Here is a 12,288-nt window from a genome sequence, read left to right on the forward strand (position 1 = left end):
AAGGAATCGCTTTTCATAAACTCATTAGCTCTCATTGTCATTTTAAAGGATAGCAAACACATCGAAGTCATTTTGCAATCTATCTAAAATCACATTTGTGGACGTTTGTTTCAGTTTAGCCTCTTAGCTTGGAAATGTAGTTCATCTGATCAAGGGTTTGTCTTTATGACTTTTCCTTATTTTTGCCTTATTCTTTGTGTTCTGACATTTGATTGTCCTCACTTCTCTACTAAATAGTTAATTAATGACATGGCTGAAGATTAACCAGCTAAGCTTACTGCACTTAGACATCAAGTAATCGTCACTTAATCCTGCATATGTATACTTATTATTATTCTTAACCACCTGTACTTAATGTGTGTATGTTTTCCTCTCAAGAATAAAGTAATCACTTTGGGGTACCATGAATGTCAGACTTAAAATTCTTTTAGAGACTTTAAAAAGTTGAAATAGTCATTTGTTGATAAACTTTCAAGTGCTTTATCAGAATCTTACATTAGTTTGACAGGTACGTGCAGAAAGAGAGGATGTTTTAAGGGTTAAACTCAATATATTTAGATTAAATATGTCTATAAAATGTGATTCATATTCTCACAGTAATCTTCATGAGAAGCTGCAGATCCAAGGTGGGATCAATTTCCTTCACATGAAAGCTGCTTTCATTTGTAAAACAACAAACTAAAAATTGTGTAAACTCAATTTAATACCCACTGAAGGTTTTCTCATTTCTAGAGAATTTAATCATCATATTAGAGCAGAGTTTTCTTGACGATAACTAAAAAAAGAAGTCCATGATATACATGATTGGTGTAATCATCCTGTATTTTTCCGTTTAAATTGAAGGCAACAAACTGTTGTGCTTTTGGGGGGTTGGGTCGAACTCGTACACGAGATTCCTCAACCCAATTCCAGCTGAGTGTGAGTGCTCCCTGTTTGCGGAGGCTTTGTGCCAAACCATTCCACAGAAAGCCCTCTGCTTCGTGCTGTGGAGCCCAACGTCTGCTCTCTCTCCCCTCTTCTCGTGTCATTCCCTGTGGGGCACACAGAGATAAACTATAAACAACCATTTTCCCTCCACACAGGCCACATTCCTGATAACTCTTTGCCTGAGCAATTATTTCCGGGTCGAGCTGTGACTTTTTTTTTTTTTTTTTTTTTCTCCTCCCTCTTGGCCTTCCCCCACTCCTTTTTTTTTTCTCTCTCTCTCTTTCTATTAGAAGTGGAAGAACAGCTGTGGTGACCTTACCCAGTAAAGAGGAGAGCGGACTGTTTCATCTGCTTGTTTTGTTGCACAGGCAGAACAAAAGCAGAAGAGCCAGTTCTCTGAATTGGAACAGTGCTCGTTTAAGTTGCCAAACAATCGTTTGTTCTTTTGGTTGAGGGCTCTGAAAACAAAAGCATGGGGGGAAATGTGGGAACCATTACTTTACTTGGTCCGCTCTGCCGTCTCTTCTTTCTTTTGTGGCCGCTTGTTTTTGTTGAAATGTGAAGCTCTTGCGTTGAGTTCTGCAGGTTGGGGGAGGATGAAGCATAGTGTTGAATATTTGACTGTATGACACACATTTAGTTATTGTTAAAATTGGATGTTTTAGAGAGCATTGTTGTTGATTCATACTTTCAAAAGATTGTGTTTTTCCTGATTTAGTAGAGTTCTATTACCTGTTTCATGTAACCCCCCCCACTGTCTTAAGCTTGATTAATTTTATACGATCTTTATTTTCTCTTCTCCACAGACACCGTCGACAGCCCTCAGCTCTCACCCTTAACCACCAAAGGACCCCTCTGCTTGTCGCCCTCCTTCCAGATGTCGACCCTCAGCCTGCCGGGTCACGCCTCGTCGCCCCTGCAAAGCCCCATCCTGAGTGAGGTGGGCAGCAATGCCAGGCTAGAGGAGGAGGATGAGGGCAGGAGGAAGGTACACTGCTCACCCTTCCAACCAGCCGCCTAACACCACAATTGTCAGAGTAGAAAAATTGCATAAACCTGAACCCATATCTATCTATCTTTGTGATTAATAATGGGATGGGATTTTAAGATGTTTCTCACTGACATGGAGGAAACATTTCTTTCAGTTAGAAATATATATATTTTTTTATGGTGGTTGTGTTGTTGTTCAGAGCAGAGAAACTTAATGTCCTTCTTGTCTCTCAGAGATATCCCACCGATAAGGCCTACTTCATTGCCAAAGAGATTCTGACCACAGAGCGAACATACCTGAAAGATCTGGAGGTCATCACAGTGGTGAGTTTTTTCTTTTCCTCCAAACTGTTTTTGCTCAGAGTCCTTTATCTGCATTTTAAAAGGCGATTTCCAAATATTGTGATAGGTGTACAAGCTCATAGAGTGCGTGTGCTTTGTTGATTAAAATAGAGCTCTAAGAATCAACACTCAGTTTAAATCCCTCACTCATCCCTGTTTGCTGTATGCATGTGTTGGTTAGATGTCTTTCACCGTACACAGACTTTCACACTGATGTATTCTTTGCTACAAGTCTATCTATCTAGGTTTTCTTCCTTCATACCTTCTGACCTCTATCATATACCTTCTGTCCTCTATCAGTCAGAAGAGTACAGTGACTTATCATCTTTGATCCCAGGACCTTTTCTTACGGTCTGTTCCTAATGAAGTGGGGAAGAAGGCGTTTAAGGTTGCTGCTCCCTTTTAATTAGAACAAATTACAAAGAGTTGAGACTTGCCGAGCTGCTCTCAGGATGATTTTAAGAGGATGTTGAATGACTTGGAGGCGGACACAGCTGGCAGTAGATGTTCACCTTGATGTGTTTGTGGATGATCTTGACAAACTTTTGCTGTTGAATTTGTTGCTCTGAATTAACTCTGTTAATTGTGCTGCTGCATGTCTCACCAGGACACGCTTAAAAAACACATGTTTAATCTCAACGAGTTTCTTTCCTGTTATATAAATTTTGTTTGTATATATTTAAAGGAAAACAGTCAAAATAGTGAAATGGAAGTATTTAGTACACAGAAGTTTGAACAGAAAGGGAATAAAAAATGTTAATGCTGAATTTCTTTTTAAACTAAAATTCTATAAAACAAGACCTTTTTTGTGTTAACCCGGGGGCAAAAATGTTGACATTTGTTTCAGTCCCCTAATGAAGAAAAGTACAACAGGTTTATCCTTGAGATGACCACTCATGAAGCTAGCTTTTAATTTTGATCATGATAGGTGGATCATTTTATTTGCCCGACTGTAAACCAATTTGAAGTGTCCCGCTTCTGTTCCCAGTGGTTTCGCAGCGCTGTGATCAAAGAAAACGCCATGCCTGAAGGGCTGATGAACCTCCTTTTTTCCAACATCGACCCCATCTATGAGTTCCATCGAGGCTTCCTGAAGGAGTTAGACCAGAGGCTGGCTCTCTGGTAAGGTGCTCACTCACTATTTGTCTGGGTGATGAAGGTGAGTGAAAGCTGATAAGACGTTTCTAAAGACCAGTTCATATGTATCCTCAGGGAGGGGCGCTCAAACGCTCACGTCAAAGGGGACTACCAGAGGATCGGAGATGTGATGCTGAGGAACATGTGTGCTCTTAAGGTCAGCTTGCTTTGCCATCCCTCCAGTCAACCATACCTCTCTTACATTATTTCCTGACAAACAGACCGTCCCTTTAGCCACACTTTAAGTGTTCATTGTAATCCCCAGGAATTCACCAGCTACCTGCAGAAGCACGACGAGGTGTTAACAGAGCTGGAGAAAGCCACCAAGAGGCTGAAGAAGCTGGAGACGGTCTACAAAGAGTTTGAGCTGCAGAAAGTCTGCTACCTGCCACTCAACACATTCCTGCTCAAGCCCATCCAGCGCCTCATGCACTACAAGCTCATCCTGGAGAGGCTATGCAAGCATTACTCTCCCTCGCACCGGGATCACGATGACTGCAAGGGTGAGATCTCGATTGCTCATATTTTTTCATATTACTGATAAAAATCCTTCTTACTGGATTACTTGAACAAGATTTTATTGCAACAGTCAAGTTCAATAAAAAAGCCAAGCTTGAGTCAATGCAAGTAAACTAATTTTTCATCTTCTGTAACCCAGCTCGGCTTAAGTTGTACAGTATAACAGCTATCATACAAACATGCTGCCAAACTGTGTCAGGTTTCTAAAATTCACCCAACGCTGACAGAAAATGAGAACAAAAATAGGATATAATTTGAAAAGAACAAAAACAAAGGGTTAAAATTGATCAATTAAAGGTGAGGGAAGGCAACTTAATTTATATATCACATTTCATGCACAAAGGCAACTCATCAGCTGTACACAGGGAAGACTTGGTTTAACAAATATAATGCTAATTCAAGTACAAATCAAATCTGAGTGCATAAAGTCATACCTTAGGAGAAAAACATTTTTTTCTCTTTTTGAGACAAAGACTGGTAATATTTTATAGATGATAACTAGCTGTTCAGGATATTGCTCTGTTCTGCATATGAAGTTAATATCCAAGCCTATCAGCCACAATTACGGACTTGGTCTGTGGTCTTTAAAGCCCAGACTAGAGTCTGTAGGACTGCAGACTTAGGGGACATAGCCAGTCTTTGTAAATAAGGATTTGTTCTTAATGACCTGCCTGGTTAAAAAAAATAAAGGTGAAAAAATATGTGCCACATATATCTGAAGTTTAAAATCTAATTAAAGTAGCTGATAAAATATGATGTAAAGCACAGGTATTTCACAGTATGTCTGCAGCAATAAATTGACCAATTTAAATAATTCTCCCAGATTTCAACATCACACAAGGAAGAATTTTTAGTGAAATATGTTGGTTTAGGTTTAGCAGTTTTTTCTTTTACATGTTTTCTGTCATGAAGGCTTCTATGATCATCATTGATTTTCTCAACTATATTTCTAACCATCAACAATTAAGAAGAAATTGTTGGACATATATTGACTTAAGACATTACTCCCCCCTCAGAGGCTCTGAAGGAAGTGGCTGAGATCGCCACTCAGCTCCAGAGCAGTCTCATCCGGCTGGAGAACTTTCAGAAGCTAACAGAGCTGCAGAGAGACCTGATCGGTATCGAAAACCTGACAGCACCAGGCAGGGTGAGTGCAGTTACACTGAGCAGAGGGTAGGGGGAGCCGGGGGTCCAGGTCGAGCACATCCGACAATGTTTTTATGTTTTTTTTAGGAGTTCATAAGAGAGGGATGTCTGTACAAGCTTACCAAGAAAGGACTGCAGCAGAGAATGTTTTTCCTTGTAAGTACAATACTTTATTATTTTTTTTACAGAGAGTTGCATCACATTAACAATCCAGTGAGTTTTATAAATAACTTGTATGAATATTTTCAGTTCTCAGACATGCTCCTCTACACAAGCAAAGGTGTTACAGCCACCAATCAGTTCAAAGTACACGGCCAGCTGCCACTTCATGGCATGATCGTGAGTATTAAAGCTTTATGTCACCTCTTACATTTGCCTCCCATTAACCTCCTAATAAAGCCGTAAGTATGTGGTCAAAAGACTAGTTCCCCTTGTGGTGAGAGATGATCTGATCAGTGTGAGAAGGGAGGGCCTGGGTCTCCTAACTTTGGTGTCTCTGTTTTACTCCTGGCTGCAGCTCATAGTGCTGGACGCTCCGGTAAGTCCTCTGAGCTCTGCCAGCTTGGATGCCCAAACCCTTCCCTTCTTCTTGTCCTTTGCTTTTGTATAAATAGAACTGAGAAATACCCAAAGAGACACCTAGCGGGCAGAGTCCTTTTAGTCCTTGCATCTACTTGTGGTTGCGATGTCACTACCAGTAGTTTATTACGTCTTGATGTTCAAAGTACGAGCAGGACATTGTTATGTGATGAAGAGACTGTAGAGGGTTTGTAGAGTAGTGTAGAGGCACTGAGGTCTGAAGACTAAAAAGGATGTGAACCTATTTGCCTCCATACAGACACATGCTACAGGCTTTGTTCAGACTGATTTAAAAAAAAAAAAAAAAAAAAAAAAAAAACATTTTAGAAAGTCTGGACATCCGACAGTATGCAAGCCTTTTTAGCCTTGAAAGTGAAGCCAGTACTGAAGTACCTTAAACCTGCGTTCTTACTGTCAACAGGGGGCGACTCTACTGGTTGCAAAAAGAAGTCTAGAATAGTATTTTAATCTGAGGAAATGACTTCACAAAGATAGATAGCAAGGTACAGCAGTGTCTGATTAGAGGTAGTGCATTTTTAGATGAGTCTGTGAAAACTATAAGGTGTAGTTTTGCTCATAATAAACTTGAAAGTGTCAAACTAGAGGCTGTCTCTTTTTAAGGCGGCTGAACAACGCTACACAGATAACAGCAGCTCATGCAGATAGAGAAGTGATGTCAGGATCGAGAGATTAAGTGTGATCATTTGCAAACCGTAGTGTTCAACAGTTTGTTTTCAACACCTTATTTGAATAACAAATCTTACATGGCTGCAGTCTGAACACCGCCGCAGAGGCTCTGCAGCAGGTCCGTCTGTGACTTCAGTCAGACTTTCTGACTTAATTTCCTCCTACAGTCCTTCACTTAACTCATTTATTGAAACAAAATGTGTTTAGTTTGAAAGCTTCCCAACATGAATGTTCTCTGGGTTTCTCTTTTGTTCGTTAGGTGGAGGAAAGTGAAAACGAGTGGTCAGTCCCTCACTGCTTCACCATCTACTCTGCTCAGAGGACCATTGTTGTGGCTGCCAGGTGAGAAGGGGAAAGAAAGGGAAATATATTTATTGGACTATAAATTAATCTAGAGTTTGACTTGGAGTAATAACTGATTCTCTGTATATAAAAATCTTGGGTCAATGGTTATGCAGCTCCTTCTCCAAATAACATGTGCATCTGCCCTGGTTTTGAAAGTTAACACGTTTTTGTTTTTTTTAACGCAGTGTTGAAAGTAATATTCAGTCAGTAAAGGGAAGTTCAAATTGAGCTTTTTTTCTTCTTGCTTCAAAACATTAATAAAACTTTGAAGCTACTACTGGTCTTACCTGAGAGATAACGGCGTCCATGTAAACAAGAGAGATCTGAACGCCTGAATGAAGCCTCATATTCACTTGTTCTGAGCTTTGGAAGTTTTGCAGGATTTTTTAGTGCATGTAAGCTAAGAAACTGTCTTTAACGCACACATCATCTGATTCCTGTGTGATTTAACAAACTGTTATCCCGCCTTCTATTTGTTTGTTTCTATTTCAGCTCCAAAGTGGAGATGGGGAAGTGGATTGAGGATCTGAACCTTGCAATTGAAATGTCCAAGAAGTCTCAAGAGAAATCTAGCATCTTCCCCGACCCTGGACTTGGAGATCACTCCAACAGTAAGAGTTTGTTTCCCTGTGTCATGTTAAGATGTGCAGTACTCACTAATGGGAACTTGTACTTCATGTTCCTTGGACATTGTTTCCGCCGCTGTGTTAGAAAATGATTTTTTAATGAGCTTTTTCCTTCCTTGGAAAGTAGCACTTGGTCATACGTACAGTTAATTCCTTCCTCCAAACAACTTCCTGTCCCGCCTCTCCCCCTCCTCCTCCTCCTCCCCCCCCCCCCCTCAGGATCGTCTGACGAGGTTTCCCTGGAACAGGAGTCGGAGGATGACATGAACTCGTCCCGCACGTCACTGGACAAGCAGACACACCACCGTGCCAACACCACCATGCATGTGTGCTGGCACCGTAACACCAGCGTGTCTATGTCTGATCACAGCCTGGCTGTGGAGGTACTCCTCCTCCGCCCACATTAGGACACGCATACACTCACATTTACACAAGCACACACACTGGAGAAGAACATGTTTTTACCTGTTAAGGCCTTTTAGCACCATATTTGTACAGTCGGATCCGTTGTCGTTCCTGGATCTCGGTGTTTTTTCCCTCTCTTCCTAACCCCTCTTAGTGTTTCCTTTAACAACACTCTTTTCTCCCTGTTTAGCTTTAACATCACAAATGTTTACATCTGGTGTCGCCTGGATTGCTCTTTGTTCTTTAATGTACTTCATAACTAACTAAAATTAAAGTCTTCTTTTTTCCTGACACTAATGTTCTTCTTTCACAGACCAGGAGAACTTCCTAACTCCTCTTTCTTTCACCCTTTCTTCCACTTGAATCTAAAATACTAACACTTTCTTTGCATCCTTTCTTCCTTCCTTATGTCTCTTCACCCTCTCAGTCTTCGGCTCTCCGGCTGTCTCACCAGAACTTCCTCCTCGTTATCTCCTCGGTCAGGGCCAGAGACCAAACACCATCACACATGTTTGCTGGTACCGAAACCAGAACCTGTCTCTCACTGATTACCTGCACATGAACCAGGTACTAGAGCCACCATAGGCAGACATTCAGGACTAGGAGAGGTCTGGTTATGGATCTTTCCCCCTGAGGTCTTTGTAGAGAGCTTTACTGGGTTAAAGAAAATAATTTAATTTTGTTTTTAATCATGTCAGAAAAATTGGAAAAACAAACACTGAAGGTTCATTTATTGATGCATCATATGAAATCTGAAACCTCTCAGGGGATTCAAATCATAACATCCGTTCTTATCCACATTTGCCCGACCAAACAGAGACGGTACAATAGAATCAATGCTGAGAGATGGAGTAAAATATATTGCATCAAAAAGAAAAAAACACTGGGAAGACTAGATTTGAAACACTGTGTAACAATCCTAATTGTTACTTATTTCAGAGATCGCACAATGACAACCAACAATCAATTTATGAATCTTGGAACAAAAGCTGAAAAATTAGCATTAGCAAACATCTCCTTTCATTTCAATGTGTCTGAACTGAGTTGTTCTGGTCAGTATGTTTTTGAACTAATGAATTCAAAACAACACTTATTATTGACCTTGGATTTGGTTTGTATCGAGGCATCAAGGGGACAGAAAGAAGATCCAGGCCTGGCCTCTAATATATCAAACTATGCTAGTTGTTCAAATAAAGTGCACAAATTGTCTCTATGGTAAGTGCCACTAGGTCATAGCTATCTGTAAACTATAAAGCCTGTTTTTTATTTTCCTCTTTCTAGTCTAGAGCATGCTTTCAACCTTTCAACAGTCCTATTCTTTCCACATCTATACCACCATATCACACCCAAACATTCATTCATAAACACAGAGCCACTTATCACTATGTTTGATTCATTATGACCCCTCCTTTGCAATCACTTCATGTTCACTGTCTTACCTTTTCACATTACATTTTCTGTCCCTCTGTGAAGAACCAGCTGTCAGGTTACCTCCTGAGGAAGTTCAAGAACAGTAACGGCTGGCAGAAACTCTGGGTGGTTTTCACCAACTTCTGCTTGTTCTTCTACAAAACACATCAGGTCAGCTGACTCATCATTTCTTTTAGAGAACATGACATTTGAAAAAAGGCGACTGAGGTGAGTAGAGCTGGATTAAGAGTGAAGAGTTTCCTCCTCTGTTTCTAGGACGACTTCCCGCTGGCGAGCCTCCCTCTGCTCGGCTACACGGTCAGCACTCCTGAAGAGTCTGACAGCATCCACAAGGAGTACGTCTTCAAGCTGCAGTTCAAATCCCACGTTTACTTCTTCAGGGCTGAGAGCGAGTACACCTTTGAAAGGTAAACAACTTATTTCTCATTTGTAAAACGTTGTTGCAGATTTCACAAATCAGTGGAGGATAACAAGAACCATGTTTGTAAAATACAAAGTTTAGGATAAATCCAGTAGGCTGCTCCGGTCTGCAGTATAACATGGGCTGTAATGGCTGCAGGAAATCTTCAGCAGACTGTGCCTAATCAAATACACCTAAACATGCTTATGACTGACTATAAGCTCATAGTTTTTAGACATAGGGGTGGCTATATTATTATTAAAAAAGGATTAAGATGATTTTTTAAGTTAAGATGCTTTAAAAAAACAAAACAGAAACAACTTTAACTTCACTCTCTTCAAAGCCATCAGACTCATTGACAAAACCAGAACTTTTGCATTGCTCTTCGTTGGAGTTCTTGATCTCTGACTGCCTCAATCTGTTAGGTTGCTTTTACACTTCAGGCTTCAACAAATACTGTGTTGAATCTGAACAAACTACTAAAAAACACTAAGTTATGAAATAACAGAAACAATTCAACAGATCAATGCAGCGGTAGACCAACAACTTCCATGTCTGCAAGGTCAAATGATTGTTTTTGTTAATCGAATTTGGGTGCTTTTAAGAAAGTAGCAGCTGTTTCTCTAAGATAAAGCACTAAACGTTCATGAACAATCTTAACCTGTCGAATGAAATAATAAATCAACGACTTTTAGAGGACACATTGCAGACTTAACAGCCCATTCTTCAGCTGGTTATGTGGATATTATTGGTGCAAATCCAAAACCTTTTGTACCCATTAATCATTTAGAAGTTATGTTGATATAGGGCCTGTGTTTGGAGATACCAGTATTTATTTTTAAAGTCCTGTAAGAACAGTTTTAAGACTCTGTGGGCTGTCTTTGTCTTCACAGATGGATGGAGGTGATCAAGAGTGCAGCCAGCACTACGGGCCGCATGAGCCTGCTCATACCTAAAGGAGGTCCCATGGAGATAAACGGAAACTGAATCAAATATCATTGATACCGGAGGCTGGGCCTCTAGGATGGCAGAAAGACTTTCAAGTCTCATTGTAATTTTCAAAGTGATGATTTGTACCATGACTGATGAGAGACTGAAGTTTAAGTGTTAACATTGATTGCGTTAAGGATTTAATTCTTATGGTCTGTGCTTGTTCCTCATTAATGCTGTAAATGATAACGTTGTTCCTGTGTGCAGGATATTATGAAAGGAGACGTGTATATTTGGATCCGATGTTTGCATGCATATTGCTCAACATATAGCCTGATGAAAAATAATGATAAATGGGACCAACTCCAACACAAAGGCTTGATTTCAGGCTTTTGAAGAACTTCTATCTACAAAGCCTGATGACTGAAGCTGCAGGTCTAGCCCTGTGCTATGACTGGCATATAGAGGATTTAGAGCATGTGGAAAATGAAGGTACAGGATAGTTGGTACTTTTGAGACAGTCGGAGATGAATGCAGGATGGAGTTGAGCAGAAGGATCATGGAAAGTTGAACCGTGTTTACAGGTAAAATTTTGGAGGCATATGGCTAGTTCTGAGCAAATCATCATATGAAAGCGTTTATATTGTTAACAAATGGATGTTTAAATTGTTCAAAAGGGAGCCGTTCTGCTTAAATCTCCCCGTTAGTCAGGCATTATTACGGCCAGTTTGGTGCTACATTTCTCTCTTCTCTTAATATCAGATGTAACCAATGTATCCTCTTTTTATTTTTTGCGTAGGGATGACAGCTTGAGAGGACATGTGTAGTGTTTACTCTGTGTAAAAAGTTGCAGATTTTCCTCCTAAAAAAAACAAATCAGAAGAACATATTTTGATGTTCTGGTACTTGCTGTGCGTCAGAAAGTTCTAGACAAATGAGATTGTTTGAGACACCAGTGATGCTAATTTAGTGTGACATGCAACCATGGCATTATTTGGTACCGGTATATTTTTTTGTATTAAGACTGGAAGTGTGTGTGTGTGTGTGTGTGTGTGTGTGTGTGTGTGTGTGTGTGTGTGTGTGTGTGTGTGTGTGTGTGTGTGTGTGTGGTCTCCTAACCATCTGATATTCTGTGCGTGTGTAAGAGACTGACTGTTGTCTCTCCAGTTACTCCTATTTATTGTCCAGCATGTAGTCCTCATGTTATTCCAATGAAACCGTAACTAAATAAAGTTCCCTTCAAAAGCAGATTCTGTGATTTTTGTTCTGAATTTTCTTTAAATATCAGGTAGTAAAACAATTAACCTAATAGGAAGACATTATGTTGCGGTAGATCATTACAATATTGAATTCTCTCTCATGACTGAAATGTTGCTGGAATAAATCATCTTTAGTTTCCATCAGGTTTTGAAAGGAAGCTATTTTTATTCCTGTGTTTTTTCCTATAGAAAAACCTGCATTAATCCATAAAGAGAAAAAACTTCACTCAAAGTTAGCTGGAAAATTATACTTAAAGGCGACATATTGTGACAAATCCACTTGTACTATGTTTATGTACATATATTTGGGTAACCTGAGTGTCTCCTGACCCACACAATGTGAAATAAAACCATCCAGTTCTTACTTTGTGGTCTGTATAAGTCTTATAACACAGAGACAAATGATCTGTTTCAAATTGACTCTCCTTGTGACATCACAGTGGGATTCTGGTTAAAAAAAAAAAAAACCCTCCCCTGGTATCTCCTTCATGAATTCCATGAATGAGCAAAAATTTTGCGCAGGTCTGTCATTTTAATTCTCAGAGCGATGTCGACCAGGAAAACT

The 12,288-nt window shown here is 40.0% G+C and overlaps 1 protein-coding gene across 1 annotated transcript in view; it reads left to right on the forward strand.

The window, feature by feature from the left end:
- Positions 1-11,712, forward strand: part of farp2 (FERM, RhoGEF and pleckstrin domain protein 2) — a 31,533-nt gene extending 19,821 nt beyond the window's left edge. Inside the window, exons 14-27 of the mRNA XM_065956087.1 lie at positions 1,734-1,915; positions 2,152-2,241; positions 3,248-3,381; positions 3,472-3,553; positions 3,662-3,899; positions 4,932-5,062; positions 5,149-5,217; positions 5,311-5,400; positions 6,587-6,669; positions 7,165-7,283; positions 7,518-7,681; positions 9,177-9,284; positions 9,390-9,541; positions 10,428-11,712. Coding sequence (XP_065812159.1) covers positions 1,734-1,915; positions 2,152-2,241; positions 3,248-3,381; positions 3,472-3,553; positions 3,662-3,899; positions 4,932-5,062; positions 5,149-5,217; positions 5,311-5,400; positions 6,587-6,669; positions 7,165-7,283; positions 7,518-7,681; positions 9,177-9,284; positions 9,390-9,541; positions 10,428-10,521 — 1,736 coding nt within the window. The 3' untranslated portion in view covers positions 10,522-11,712. The remainder of the gene's footprint in view (positions 1-1,733; positions 1,916-2,151; positions 2,242-3,247; positions 3,382-3,471; positions 3,554-3,661; positions 3,900-4,931; positions 5,063-5,148; positions 5,218-5,310; positions 5,401-6,586; positions 6,670-7,164; positions 7,284-7,517; positions 7,682-9,176; positions 9,285-9,389; positions 9,542-10,427) is intronic.
- The last annotated feature ends 576 nt before the right edge of the window (positions 11,713-12,288 follow it).

Source organism: Labrus bergylta, chromosome 6 (genome assembly GCF_963930695.1).
Source record: "Labrus bergylta chromosome 6, fLabBer1.1, whole genome shotgun sequence".
In the NCBI taxonomy this organism is placed as follows: Eukaryota; Metazoa; Chordata; class Actinopteri; order Labriformes; family Labridae; genus Labrus; species Labrus bergylta.